This window comes from Talpa occidentalis, unplaced genomic scaffold (genome assembly GCF_014898055.3).
Source record: "Talpa occidentalis isolate TD23 unplaced genomic scaffold, MPIMG_talOcc4v2.1 talOcc4.16, whole genome shotgun sequence".
Classification (NCBI taxonomy): domain Eukaryota; kingdom Metazoa; phylum Chordata; class Mammalia; order Eulipotyphla; family Talpidae; genus Talpa; species Talpa occidentalis.
In genome coordinates, this window is record NW_023601653.1 from 26,873,917 (window position 1) to 26,887,960 (window position 14,044).

A 14,044-nucleotide genomic window follows, 5' to 3' on the forward strand; every position below is an offset into this window, starting at 1 on the left:
AAAACATCAGTCCCAGTACTATAGTGTAGGTTACAAAGAAGAATCACCTGTTGAGCAATTGTGTTATCCAAGACCATTACTGCCACTCAGTTGCCTACTGAGCCATTCCTGAATCCATTTCTTTAAACCTTAGGGGTCAATTAGATTTAGGTACTTGGAATAAAGCAGAAGTCCTTTTACTTCTCTAAGATGAATGTTTTTAATGAAATAAGAATTACACTCTTCATTCCACGTAAAACATAGGGGGCTGGAAAAATAAAGCAGTTCCTGGGTAGAGAAGAAAGCAGCAGAGTACAGACAGGAAAGGGTTTACAAACTTGATCACAAGGAACCCCTTCATGCCACTTAGCAGCTGTGTTCACTGCTCCTTCCATTTAGTTCTCTACTGTGGGCTGTTGACAATGATTGGGTATGCCAATGTCAGAACAAAGAAGAATCCAGTTTTTTCTTGCCTGACAGAAGCAATTAAAACCCATTGTTTCAAGTAATTTGGAAATATTAAATCACCCACTTTCATTACCATATATCCAGAGCAAATGAAAAATCAATGAGTAAAATTAACGAATACATTTTAGTTTAAAAAGTAGTCTTGTATAGATAGATAAAATCACACATTTTTGTATTTTTTCTTGGACTGAGTAAAAAGTGTATGCATCTTATTACATTTTATTCTCTCCTATAAATTGGGAATTTTTAGCTCTTAGTGATTTGAGCTGTTTCTTTCAAAGATGTCTTTAAAATTACTATTAACTAAAAATCAATTGTAAGACAAAACGCTTAAGAAAGTGCACCTCAAAATTAGCACCTCAGTTCTTCCTTCAGTTTCACTGCAATAACATGAGCTGCATTTTGACAGAGCATTAGCTGCTATTTTGGCAAGTGATGAACAAATCTTTTAGATTAAAAAAAGCAAATTTACTGACATTAAAGGGCTAGGAAATGACAGGCAGTGAAGTTTGTGCTAATTAAACCTATCCTGAGCACACAGAAATTGCTCATAATGTGCTTCCTAAAGTGACTCAAATTATAAAATGGAATAAACAAGATGAATGAGCCTGTGATCCAATGAGTAAGAGCTCTTACCTTTCACCTCCTTTGGCGCCTCCTTGAGTGCACAGCCGGCTGAGGATTATCTGTAGAAGTAAGTCTGATGCTTCCCACACCTTTTATTCATATCAAAAACTCCCCAGTGGCGCAGTGGGTTGAGCGCAGCACTTGAAGCTGTCTGCAGCCTTTGCAGCATGGATTCAATTCTCTGCTGGCCAGGGAGATACCCACCAGGCGCGGCACACCTCTCCTCTCTCACCTGCTGCTCCCCTCAGCAGCGTATTTCAGTCAATCCGTCTGTTCTGCTCCCCATTCTGTCTCTGGTGAATCCTCTCACCCCCACAACTCTGGCCTGTACCCCAGTTCTTGTATAAGTAAATAAATCTTTAAAAAAAAAAACTTTAGAAGTCTAATGAGGCATGATGACATTAGTAACTGTATTGACAAGCATTTGGGTCATATTAGCCCTTGTGGAATTCTAAATATCTTAGGAGAGAGGGGAGTGGAAAATCAATAGGGTCCAGTGGAGATAAATTTAGAAGTTTAGTTATTATGATCAACTTGAGCTTATGAAGTACGAATTCAAGTCCCACTTCCTTCTTATCTAATTTTTTTTTTTTAAGATTTATTTATTTATTTATACAAGCACTGGGTACAGTCAGAAGGGCAGGAGGGTGAGAGAATTCACCAGAGCCAGAGCAGGGAACAGAACAAGCAGACTGACGAAATACACTGCTGAGGGGAGCAGCGGGTGGCAGGAGAGGTCTGCGCCCCATGTGGGACCCTCGCCGGTGGCTGGGGATTGAACCGGCTCTGCAGAGGCTGCGCGAGCAGCTTCGCAGCCCAGCGCTCAATCGCTGCACCACCAGGGGAGGCCCCCTTCTTATCTAATCTTACCTGTCAAAATCAGGTCAATCCCTGTGTCTACTCTGCTGTAGGGATTATTCAATTAGGCACTGTGTTTGAGTTCCCCCTCTCCTTCCTCTTATCCCAGAAGCTCAAGCCACATTGATTCAAAGATTTGGCTTTTTGCTTGTTTGGATTTTTCCCCTATGGAGGCAAGTTGCCGTTTAATATGGCAGATTTTTTTTTTTTAAATAAAAGCATAGTTGTATTAATTATCAGTTATCATGTAACAAATTGTCCCAAATTCAGCATTTATTTTCTTCTGTGAGTCAGGCATCTGCACTTGGCTTAGCTTCTTCCTCTGTTCCAAGTCTCTCACAAGGCTGCAATAAGGTATTAGTCAGAGGAGCAGCGATCTCAAGGCCTGACTCAGAGAGAATCCACTTCCCAAATGACTGGTGTTTCCAAGGTCATGATTCAGTTCCTCGATAGCTCTTGGCCAGAAACTTCTGTCTCTGAACATTGGGCATCTCCACTAAGCTACTCGGGATATGGCTGCTGCTGACATCCTCTAGATCCAGAGCTCAGAGACGAGAGAGAGAGGACTCTTAAGAATGAATGACAGTCTTTATAGCCTAATCTGGAAAGTGACAGTCCATCAACTTTATCAGAGTATATGCAATAGAGACAAGTCACTCCATCCAATCCAAAGTATTAAAAAAAAAAAAAAGGATTACACCAGGACAGGGATGTCTGGAGGCAAAGATCACTGGAAATCATCTTAGAAACTGCCTAACATGATGCCTTGGAAATAAAATTTAATCCCTTCACTTTACAAATGAGAAAATATGGTTGAGATTTAGAGATGTTACATGAGTCATCAATGACAGGAAAGGAATTAGAGCCTAGACCTTCTGGTCCAGAGTTCTTGACATTGTATTTTACTAATTTATCGCTTTCCTTGACTTTTTCTCATTCTCACACTTTCTCTCCTTTGCTCAATATGTTGATAGCAACAAATAAAATAGCCCCAAAAACCCTTATTTTTGACCTTTAAAAGTCAATATTTTACCTCTTACACTGTTCTGCTGCTTACACATAAGTAATATAGGGGTGAAAGTGCAGAGAAATGTGTATTACACATAGGAATGTATGCTGTGTGCATGATTCAGATGCTGTAACAGTGCCTGAGAGCTGGCATATCGCTCGGTGCCTATGGTGCATGCCAGGCACTGTGCAGTGCTCATTGCACTACTGACTCAAAATATTTTCACAGCAAAGTCACAAAATTGAAATACCTAATTTCTAGTGCACTGCTCATTTTGTTGTTCTCTTAGCTAAAGTTCCCCCATATGTTTACAACTTTAGTATCTTCCATTAGCACATCATTTCATTCTGCAAGAAGAGTATTCATATATTCACACAGCTCTCACATGGCGTAGAGATGTGTGAAATGTGGCTTAGCTACACTGTGTACTTTGATCAAAATCACATGACTGGAGATGGCAGAACTGTTTCTGTGCCAAAAATTCAAAGGAGAATTATACATTAAAATTACTCATTAAACAAATGTTGACTGAGCCTTTACCAAATCCAACTTGTAGAAATTCTTCTTGTTCTTAAATCCAAAGGGGACGTGGGAACTTGGTACTGTGCAGCTATTATTTTTAATCATAACAATATATATTAGCTGCTAAACTGCAGACCCTAGAGATCTGATTTCCTACCTTTATTTCCCTCACTGCTTAGATGATATTTTTGAATAAACTGCATAATATCTCTATACATTTATCTTCTCCTGAGAAAATAATAGCATCTCTGTCATGGGGTTGTGGTAATTAATGAGTTCATAAATACAGGACCCTTAGAATAATGCCTAACACATCAGGGACACTAAAATGTTAACCATTATGATAATATTTGTGTGTATTTTCCCCCCATCCAACAGCTCTGGCTGGGGATGCCCGCTTGGTATGTAGCAGCCTGCAGAGCCAACGTGAAGAGCGGTGCCATCATGTCTGCATTGTCGGATACTGAGATCCAGAGAGAAATTGGAATCAGCAACCCTCTCCATCGCTTAAAGCTCAGATTAGCCATCCAGGAGATGGTGTCACTCACAAGCCCTTCAGCTCCTCCAACTTCCAGGACCGTGAGTCAATTTGTGCACCTTCCCCCTCACAGTGCTGAAAAAATAGCAGCATCTTTAAATCCACAGAGCAGAATTGTGGCAACACACATTTCAGTGTCAGCACCAATTATTCTGAAGAGACTTGGCTTGCCCTTCATTAACTTTGCTGCTGCTTTTAATAGATTTCTACTGAAAAGCTGTGATTCAGATCAGACTTAAAGGCTGCAACCAAGACAGACTTGAATTAGCCTCTAAAATGTAGGGGATTCCCCCCCCAAACAACAAGACCCCTAGTTCATTCTTTTTCAAGGTGTTCCTTTCATTTGTTTTCTCTCAGGAGGTCAGCCCTAGGCATTACTGCTTTCTGAAGATGCAGTGCTTAATGCTTTACTTCTTCGGCAATTTTCATCATTATGAAAGTACACCAAACAATTGATATTTTATAAATACAAAGTGCAATGCCTTCCTTCAAAATCTGTTTCTCAATGAAAAATCCTTAATACTGTCATTTGGTCCCTATCTTAATTTTAGGAAAGGGAAAAAGAAAAAAAAAAGCAATGTCAGATGACAAATTCAAACACTAAGAAAAAAATGCCAAAACACTATTTCATTCTCTCTTTAGTTCATAGCTGAATTATATCTTTCACTGTAAAGGAGATAATTTCTGATGCTAACTGGATCTCTCTGATCCATGTTTTTACAGCATAATAAAATATGGGAGAATGAGATAAATTTGAGTAGTGTGAAAAAAGATAAGTGCTATTACTTTTTTGTAGTTTTCAGGTACAAAAGTAAACTTGTATATGAGTTCATATATGGTCTTAAGTGGTTTCAGATATTTTGCTTCATTCCTGTTGTATTTACATTATATTGCTTTCCTGTAAACTAGATTCTAATGCTAGAAATACAAGGTCAAGCTTTAGAGGCTTTCATTTTTATTTTTACATGCAGGGAAAATACACAGCTAACAAAATCTTATGTATAACATTATTTTTAATTTATATAAATTTCTGCTATCGGTTAAAAAATTCATAATAAGTTTAAAATAAAAACTGAGCAGCCTATTTAGGTAATTATTATTAACTGAATATAAATCTGATAATGAATTTCCTAAATAATTTCCAACTCAGAGAGAAGTATCATGATTGGTTTACATTAACACTCTCCTCCTAAGAGCAAATACAAACAAATATATTAAAACTTCTTAACCTTGCAAAATTGTCTCCATTTTAAGATGAAAAATAGAATATTTTTGTTGTCTGTATTTACCCCCAGTCAATTTCTTAATGAATCACAGAATAATTAAACACTATTTTTTTCTAAAAATGTCTAAGTAAACTGAATAAACTTAAATAGCAAACTGTTAAATGTGAGCCTATACTCAGTTGTTTAAAAAATAATCTAATGTGAAGAGAGCTTATGAGATCCTTCATCATCTAATCCCAGCTCACCCGAGGGTTTCATTACCTTCTGTCAGGATCACAACAAGAACTTCATTTCCTAAGTTTTTATATTCTTGGTTGATTATGAACTTGGTTGCTCTTTCCTGTGACTCCAACATTCTTTGAACTCAAGGATCATCATCCCTTCCCACTCACCCCACTCATCTCTCATCTCTTGATTCCTTGAATGTCCTTCCTCTGAAAAGCTTTTGCTAAGTCCCTGAATGTGGGTGTGTTCCCTTCCTGAGTTACACTCTGTACATATAAAAAACATTTTATAATAATCTCTTTTTTATTTATCCCACGGTAGGTCAAGCAAAAATATTATAAGACTTTCTGTTGTCCCCAGGCCTCAATACAGTACCTGGACATTTCAATTTCTTTTCCTGTCTTCAACAAAGTCATAACTCAGTGATAATTTTTTTTAAGATTTGCCTTTGTCTGCTCTTTCCAAATAATTCAGCTTATTGGTTCATGAAGTACATTTCATTTATTTTTTCTGTTGCCTAATTAAAAAATAGCACAGTGGAAACAAATAAGTTTGGGAACCTATAATTCAGCAAAATTGAGCAGACATGTAAGAAATAAGATAGGTGTCCATGATTGCAGCAGGTGGGGAGATAGCATTTATTTAGCAAAAACTTATTTGGGTGGAAATAGTTTGACAAAATTTCTAATGAAATTGTAGAAAAGCCTACATCTCTGGAGTAGTTCCTGAATGTCAGGACACGTTCTGGGTATTTACATGTACCAATTCATTTTTGTCCTACAACACTGTGAGATAGGTACTTTTATTGTATCTAATATGGAAGTGGGAAAAACTGATGAGCAGAGAAGTTAAGTAGCTTGTCCAAGGTCAAACTCCCATCTGGTTTTGACCTAATCTGTCCTCTAAGTACAGTCTCCTACTTCCTCAATTCTACTAGTGTACCATCTGTTTTACGACATTATTTCATTCTTCTTTGGTTCTACTTTTCATTCTGCCTAATCTCATACAGCTCCACTTGTAAAGTTAGGTATAAGTGAATAAATCCTAATCTTATTGTAATAAGAAATATTTCTCTACCTGAAAAATGAGACAAAACTCAAACATGGGTGATGTGTGGCTCTAGATCATTTTGACTATGAAAAAAAAATTCAGATTATTGACTTTATGATTTAATTACAAATTACAATTACTTTGTAATACAATCATAAAGTGAAAAATATACCTCAAAATGACGTTAGCAGTAATGAACGCTACAGGTAAATCAAGTTTAAGATTATTCTGAGGTTTACTTGCTGTACTTATTGTGCATTTAGGACAAGAAGAGAATTATTTTCCCACCATTGTTTTTCACATGATATTTCCTATATTCATTTTAACATTTATTTTTATATTATAATGCTGTACTAAATGATTTATCTAAATGTTGTAACCCTTAGCAGCCCTAGGAGTTTTTCTCCTAGTTCTCATTTGATCATAATCTTTAAGTGTCCTTCTTCATCTGGACTAAGGTAAGGCAGGTGTAATACCTCAAGCACAACATTTAAGGTGGCACTCACTGTCAAGGGATCTACTTGCACTTGTGTGACCCTGAAAGTGAGTGCTTCCTTAAATTCACCTAGGCATCTTTACGTCTTCCCCATGCCTCTCTCAGAATATATTATATCATATTATAATTTAAATGTTTCAGTACTTTTTCTAGTGTGAAAAATGTAGCTTTAGTTCACTTACCAAATGTAGAATCTAAAGAGAGATTTATGAAATGAGAGAGAGAGATTTAGAGAGAGAATTAGAGAGATTTATGAAATGTCCTAGAACAGTTACTGAGAAGTAGCTCTGCTAAAACTCAAGCCTCTTAATAATAATTTGTTAAATTTCCAAATATTTGAAATTTTATAAATGGTCTGTTAGACTCAGATGGTATTAGCCACTGGTTTGCTATTGTCAGTTTAGAAATTGGGGATTGCATCATGGAGAGCCAAGAATAGCGAGCAGATGATTTTCGGTGGTTCTAAGAGGGCCACAAGCAAGTTGATGCTTGTCCTTTAGGGTTGTCCTACCTATTGATATTGTTATAGGGCAGCCCCAATATTGAATGGGTTGCCTGGCTGTGGGTCCTCACCCGCGCACTTAAAAGGGACTTATTAATACTCCACTACAGGCATACACAAAAGGTGAATAAAAGGTTTATTTACAAGGGAAAAGGAAATAAGGAAAATGTACAACTCAGGGAGAAAATAGGGAAATAAAGTCTTTAATGTGTCCTACCCGATCCGCCGACCTGGAAACCCAAAAAGCACTCTCAGAGCTGGCTGGAGGCTGCAAGCTGGCGGAGAGCCAAAATGGGGGACCCCCCCCCCTCCAAAGCCCACGTGTCTGGCTTTATACCAACCTGGCTGCTTAACCCCACCCTCAGGTCCCAGCCACCTTCCCTTTGGTGGTGATGGGATTTGAAGTTCCCAGTGTCTTTGGCTTTGGCCTGGGGTGGGGGTGGAGTCCACAAAGCCTGTATGGAATTAGCTTTAGGACATCCTTTTCCCCCTAACAATATCGCTTGTACTCTTTTTATCCTTTGATACAAAACATCAAGGTTCTTGTTTCTTTTAGATATTCAAAGCCTTCCACTCAAGCTATTTCTAAGATAAACTTTTGAAGCTCTCCTGTTCTAAATCACCCTTCATTACTTAGCCAGATCAAAGTTCAGTCCTTTAAAGTGGTGGTAGAAAGAAATAAATTTGAAGTTAACTTATTACATAAGGATTTGGTTAAAAAATAAACTTGTTAAAACCTTGACTAATGTCTAATGGATCGGGTTGTGTCTAAAGATTTTATGGGTTATTTTACAAGATTGTAGAGCAGGTAGTGTTCCTCATAAGTAAAAGTGCAGGTTAAAGGTGAACTACTAACAGACAGCTTTGGGAAGTTTGCAAACTATACTTCAGAAAATTTTCCTGAATATGTGCCTATATTGATTACAAAGATGCAGAACAAAAACATAGTTTCTAATATCTTGGCCATCCCAGAATATGGTGATAGACTGGCAAATATAGATGTTTAGATCCTGTGAAAGAAATTATATACCTGTGTATTTCCATATGATGTAATACTGGTCACATTTGCATAGAAGAAGGGAAACAGTATTTCCATTCACAATCAGAGAGCTTTCAAAAATCATTACAATCAAGTAAATAACACTGAAGTACAACTGTTAGGGGGAAATGATGTCCTGAGTTAATCCCATACAGGCTTTGTGGACTCCACCCCCACTCCAGACTAAAGCCATCAAGACTCTGGGAAAGACAAATCCCATCACCACCAAGGGAGGGTGGCTGGGACCTGAGGGTGGAGTTGGGCAGCCAGGTTGGATATAAAAAACCAAACACGTGGGCCTTGGGCTCTCTGGCTCACGATTGCTCGCCTCCTGGCTTCACCGCTCCTGGCTGGCGGCCAACTCTGAGAGCGCCATTTTGGGATTCCTGATCGGCGGATCGGGTAGGACTCATTTAAAACTTTGTCTCCCACTTTTCTCCCAGAGCTGTACATTTCCTCATTTCCCCTTCCCTTGTAAATAAACCTTTTATTAACCTTTCACGTGTGCCTGCAGTAGAGCATTGATAAGTCCTTTTAAGCGCGCGGGTGAGGACCCACAGTCAGGCACCCCGTTTTGTATCGGGGTTGCTCTACAACAGTTTGGCGCCCAGCGTGGTTTCCAAGTTACACCTGCGGTTGACCAGCCCAAAGTAACATTCCTTGCGTTGGTCACCATAAGCGCACTAGTTCTGCAGGACTAGCAGTATAATATTTGTCTCTAGTCCTGAAAAGTCTGTTTTTTCCCTGTGCGTACAGCCCTTGTGGGTGTGTTTTGACTCAAATATGGCCTCAACCATGAGCCTATACAGTTTCATCCCTAGCCTGAGTTCTTTCAGTTTCCTTCCGGCCTTCGGGTAGGACTCATTTAAAACTTAGTCTCCCACTTTTCTCCCAGAGCTGTACATTTCCTCATTTCCCCTTCCCTTGTAAATAAACCTTTTATTAACCTTTCACGTGTGCCTGCAGTAGAGCATTGATAAGTCCTTTTAAGTGCGCGGGTGAGGACCCACAGTCAGGCACCCCGTTTTGTATCGGGGTTGCTCTACAACACAACCATTCAGTCAAAGCACTGTGTTCACTGTGTGTAAAGAGTTAAGTGGCAAATAAGTGTAAAGTTATTTTTAGCATAGTGCACACCTCAAAAAATTAATAAAAGAAATATCTTCCAAATGCTCTGATGACTCATATTCATATGCAACTTTCACTTTATAATAAGCATTATTCCCTAAAACTAGGAGAGAGGAGGATTTTTAAGGAAATGGATGGCTCCTATATTCTAAATGTATTTTTACAAGTATAGAGATTTTTTATAGGAAAATAAAATTCAAATGTACTCTAGAAAAAACAAGACATCTGTACATACATATGATGCCTATCCTTTGAGATTTTTGTGCCCATGTGATTTACTTGTAGGTATGAATATTTACTATTCAATATTCTTACAGTGTTCAACTGAATATATAAGTTAATTTTGTTATATATGAGATTTCTCCTTTTTGCATTAATCAGTTTAGTTTGTAAAGTTACTTTTAAAAGTATTTTAGGGCCTCCCCGGTGGCGCAGCGGTTGAGCGCTGGGTTGCGAAGCTGCCCGCGGCCTCTGCGGCGCCGGTTCGGTCCCCGGCTGCTCCCCGGCCACCAGAGGAGGGTCCCACATGGTGCGCAGACCTCTCCTGCCGCCCGCTGCTCCCCTCAGCAGTGTACTTCGGTCCTTCTGCCTGCTCTGCTCCCCGCTCTGGCTCTGGTGAATTCTCTCACCCTCCCGCGCTTCTGACTGTACCCAGTGCATGTATAAACAAAACAAACAAACAAACCAGCAAACAAATAAATAAAGCATGCCTCTATAAAAAAAAAAAAAAAAAAAAAAAATAAAAGTATTTTAAATTTCATTATTTATGGTGGAAGAAAAGTCATACATGATATTATGTGAATGGTGCAGGAGTCCAGAAAGAATTAAGGTCATGACTTATATAAGGGTATCAACTTTGTTAAGTCTAATTCTTTCAAACTAAACTCCTAAAACAGGTATTGCATATACATGCAATATAGATTACATTTTGACTAGGGAATCGATGTGCTTGGACAGTCTTGCAATGTCCTAAATGTTTCCCAATGAAATGGCAGAATTTGATGGGAAGTGGTTCCCAGAAGCCATCACCATGAACAGTAGGTCTGATTTGTATGTTACTAAGTAGATTTTGGTTTAGAAATTGTACATTAATCATTGTATAGAATAAATATCATGTTTTTTTTTTTAATTTAAATAGCAAATGAGACTTCATAAAATAGTGCCAGGTACAGAGAAAATTTATTTTTATATCATATCCTTTTTTATAATGGTATGAGGTATTGCTGGAAAATTAGGAAACCTAGTCTCTGAAATTTTTGACAGTATTTAGTGAGACTGGAAAAATATCTTATATAAAATAAAAAATAGCATTTTGCTTCATTCTCTTCTATAAGAATACAGGAAACAACATGTTTACTCAATTGTAAAAAGAAGACATCATTTGGTATTGGTTTCCAGCCAGATTATGACAGTGTTTTCAGCTTTGTGTTGTCAACCAATTTTCCTATTTCTAAGGACATTGAAGGGTCAAAATTGTGTGGATGAAATTTTGGTAATACACAATATGCATGTGCCTTTTTCATCCGAAGAAAGAACTATATCCTTCTCAGATTAATTTTACTCTGGTATCCATGATTATAAAAAAATGCATCTAATAGCCACATACCTTTGCAATACAAATTATGATTATTTTGTGTGATGTCTAATCACAGAAGTATCATTTTAAGTCTGTCCCATCATGCCTCTTTCCATGTAATCTTTTTAAGTGGTAGAAAAAAGGGAGCTCTGGGCCAACCAGCCATGCTGTCTCTCTGGTGCGCGTTGTATGGAGCCCAGAGCCTGTTGTGGTGCTGTTAACTTACGGTGGTGCTGCCTTTCTTCTTTACCACTGCTTCCCTCCTATGGATCCTCTGCTTTCCCTCTGGGCCTCCTCCCTAGCCTTCAGGCAACGTTTGGGTGACCCATGAAGAAATGGAAAATCTCGCAGCTCCAGCAAAAACGGTTAGTCTCTCTGACCTTGTCGAACATGACGGAAAGTTTTTTGACTGCTATTTTCTTTATATGAAATCAGAATAGTGGTGTCTATGTACATAATGATATGCAGTGCTAGATTGTCATCATGTGGTTAATAGAATAAGTGTTTATCGTATGCAAATAATCAAGAATTTGATCAAACTTATTTACTCATTTTGCAACAGTGGAAATGCTTAGTAATAAATATCACTTATAATAGGCATAGTCACAATACATGTTACTAAACCCAATTCAACTTAGAATAGATAAGTTTAGATCAACCACTCCTTTTTGGTATACTCGTTTAGTCTGCTGTACTTTACCACTTAAGAACGTTATCAAACGTTATCAAACGTTCAAACAGAATGTTATCAGAAAGAAAAATGCTCTCTTTATTTGGTTTTAAAAGCTCTGTGTTTAAAAAAACACCGTATCTTATTGCTAATCGTCAACTTTTTAAAATATAATGTACTTTATAGTCATTTTTCATGTAAAGTAACAAAGTTGGGCATGCAGTACATTTTATTCTAAGCAACATCTTTTTAATTTGATGGCCTTTGTTTTTTCCTTGTTTGAAATATTGACTACATAGGAGTTTAAGAGGGATAAAAATGCTAGTGCTGAGTACTAGTGGTATTTCTAGCTTAGTTTTCTTGTGCTTGATATTTGTCTTGTTTAGTTTTGTTTTTTGTTGGTTGTTGTTGAAATATAGTATATTTGATTACCAGAAAGCTTTATTAGAGGGATATAGTTCCTTTTTATATTTCATCAACTTACTTTATATAAGATTTCTGCTTTGTATATCTGTGTGTACACACATTTGTGAACATGGTTATTTGTGTATATATTCAGAATTTCTTATTAAACTCACTATATTAGGGAAATTATCCAGTTAAGAATTAAAAAGGATTTGGAATGACAAGAGCAATTGTATAATGAAAAGTCCATGTCATGTGTATATGTGTTTCAGTAGAATTAATTAGAAACTGATTATTGCCCATCTAAGTAAGAATCTGTGTCTTCATCTACCAATGTCATAATTAACATTTCAATAACAATTTTGCTTCTGTTAGAAAAAATTTACTGTCTTCAGCTGAAATTAATTTGTATTTATCTGCTTTATTAATCATTCCCTGATGCTAACACAGAAAGAATCTGAGGAAGGAAGCTGGGCCCAGGTAGGAAATCCATATGCTCTAAGAGTCTCATTTAGTAGGTTATGAGGATATATAATAGGAAGGTTGTTGCATGTCATATTAGAAATTTTCACTTAGCTTACGATTAGGCTAGTATGAATATAGTTTAATACTATATTAAATACTGTATGTGTATTTTACATACCATACTTTGCAAATGAGATGATTATCATTTTATATTTGGTCTCTTTTGAAAGAGTCATTTCCTTTCTTCTTCAAAAGAATGAATTACAACTTAAATTTCTCTGAAAATGCCCCTGACTATTTTTAATCAGGAATTATTCATGTTGGCTATATGGGGGGAAGAGTATAAAAAACAGTTTGGAATCACAGCTTCTTTAAAATATGATGCTTAGTGTAGGAAATTTGGAGTTAGAGGGACATGTGCCAGCACTGTGACTATGAGTCAGGAGTCAGTCCCATTTATTGACATGCAATATGAGACAAGTTCCTGTGTTTCGAACAAACAAGTTTGTGAGGAAGCTGTGCATTTTTCAGAATTTCTGCATTTTTTAGAACCAAAAGAATGTGTGTTGTATTCAATGTGATTCAAACTTCTGACTCTACATAAAATTTTAATATTGTAATAAAAATATTATAAAATAAATGTAATAATATATGATATAATAAAATATAATATAAAATGAATATGAAATATAAGTAGACTAAATATTTAAACAGTAATAAATTAAGTTTGCATCATTTTGGTAAGAATTTTAACATTTTTAAGAACATACAAAGAAGGGAAACACCTAGATTTTCAGTAGAAATACAGCTTAGTTAGAATTGTGAATTTGTCATTTGAAAAGGAACTTAATAGAAAACACTAAAATTAATATAAATAGTCTGTAATAATTTTTTTAGAGGTGATGGTTAATTTTGGTTTTCCTATTGGCTATGAACAGTATTTGGTGGGATTAGTTCATATAGTCATATTAAAGTGTTAGATTATCTGTGTTAGTTTTTTTTTTTTTAATTATGCCCTGCTTCTTTAAGTACAGAGTTTATGTTGATTGATTTCTTAAAAAAAAAAACTATTCTTCCCAATGATCTTATAGAATGCTGGCCACAGACCTTACTAGGTTACAATAATATCCATTTAAATTTCATCACTTTCTTTATCATATTCTCCTTTCTCTATTTGTTTACTGAGATCTTTACTTTTAAGTTAAGATTTGCCATTACACCACAGCAATGGTAATAGTGGCATTAAAGAAGGAAATGGTGG

At 36.7% G+C, this 14,044-nt stretch overlaps 1 protein-coding gene across 5 annotated transcripts in view; it reads left to right on the plus strand.

Moving 5' to 3' along the window:
* The window catches only part of PPFIA2 (PTPRF interacting protein alpha 2), a 359,412-nt gene that overhangs the window by 328,020 nt on the left and 17,348 nt on the right, over positions 1-14,044 (plus strand). For 3 of the 5 annotated variants that reach the window (XM_054696186.1, XM_037513924.2, XM_054696185.1), the window contains exon 23: positions 3,842-4,042. In XM_054696186.1, the coding sequence (XP_054552161.1) occupies positions 3,842-4,042 (201 nt within the window). Of the gene's footprint in view, positions 1-3,841; positions 4,043-11,545; positions 11,609-12,768; positions 12,799-14,044 lie in introns of all 5 variants that reach the window. The other 2 variants (XM_054696184.1, XM_054696183.1) reach the window with 1 other exon arrangement.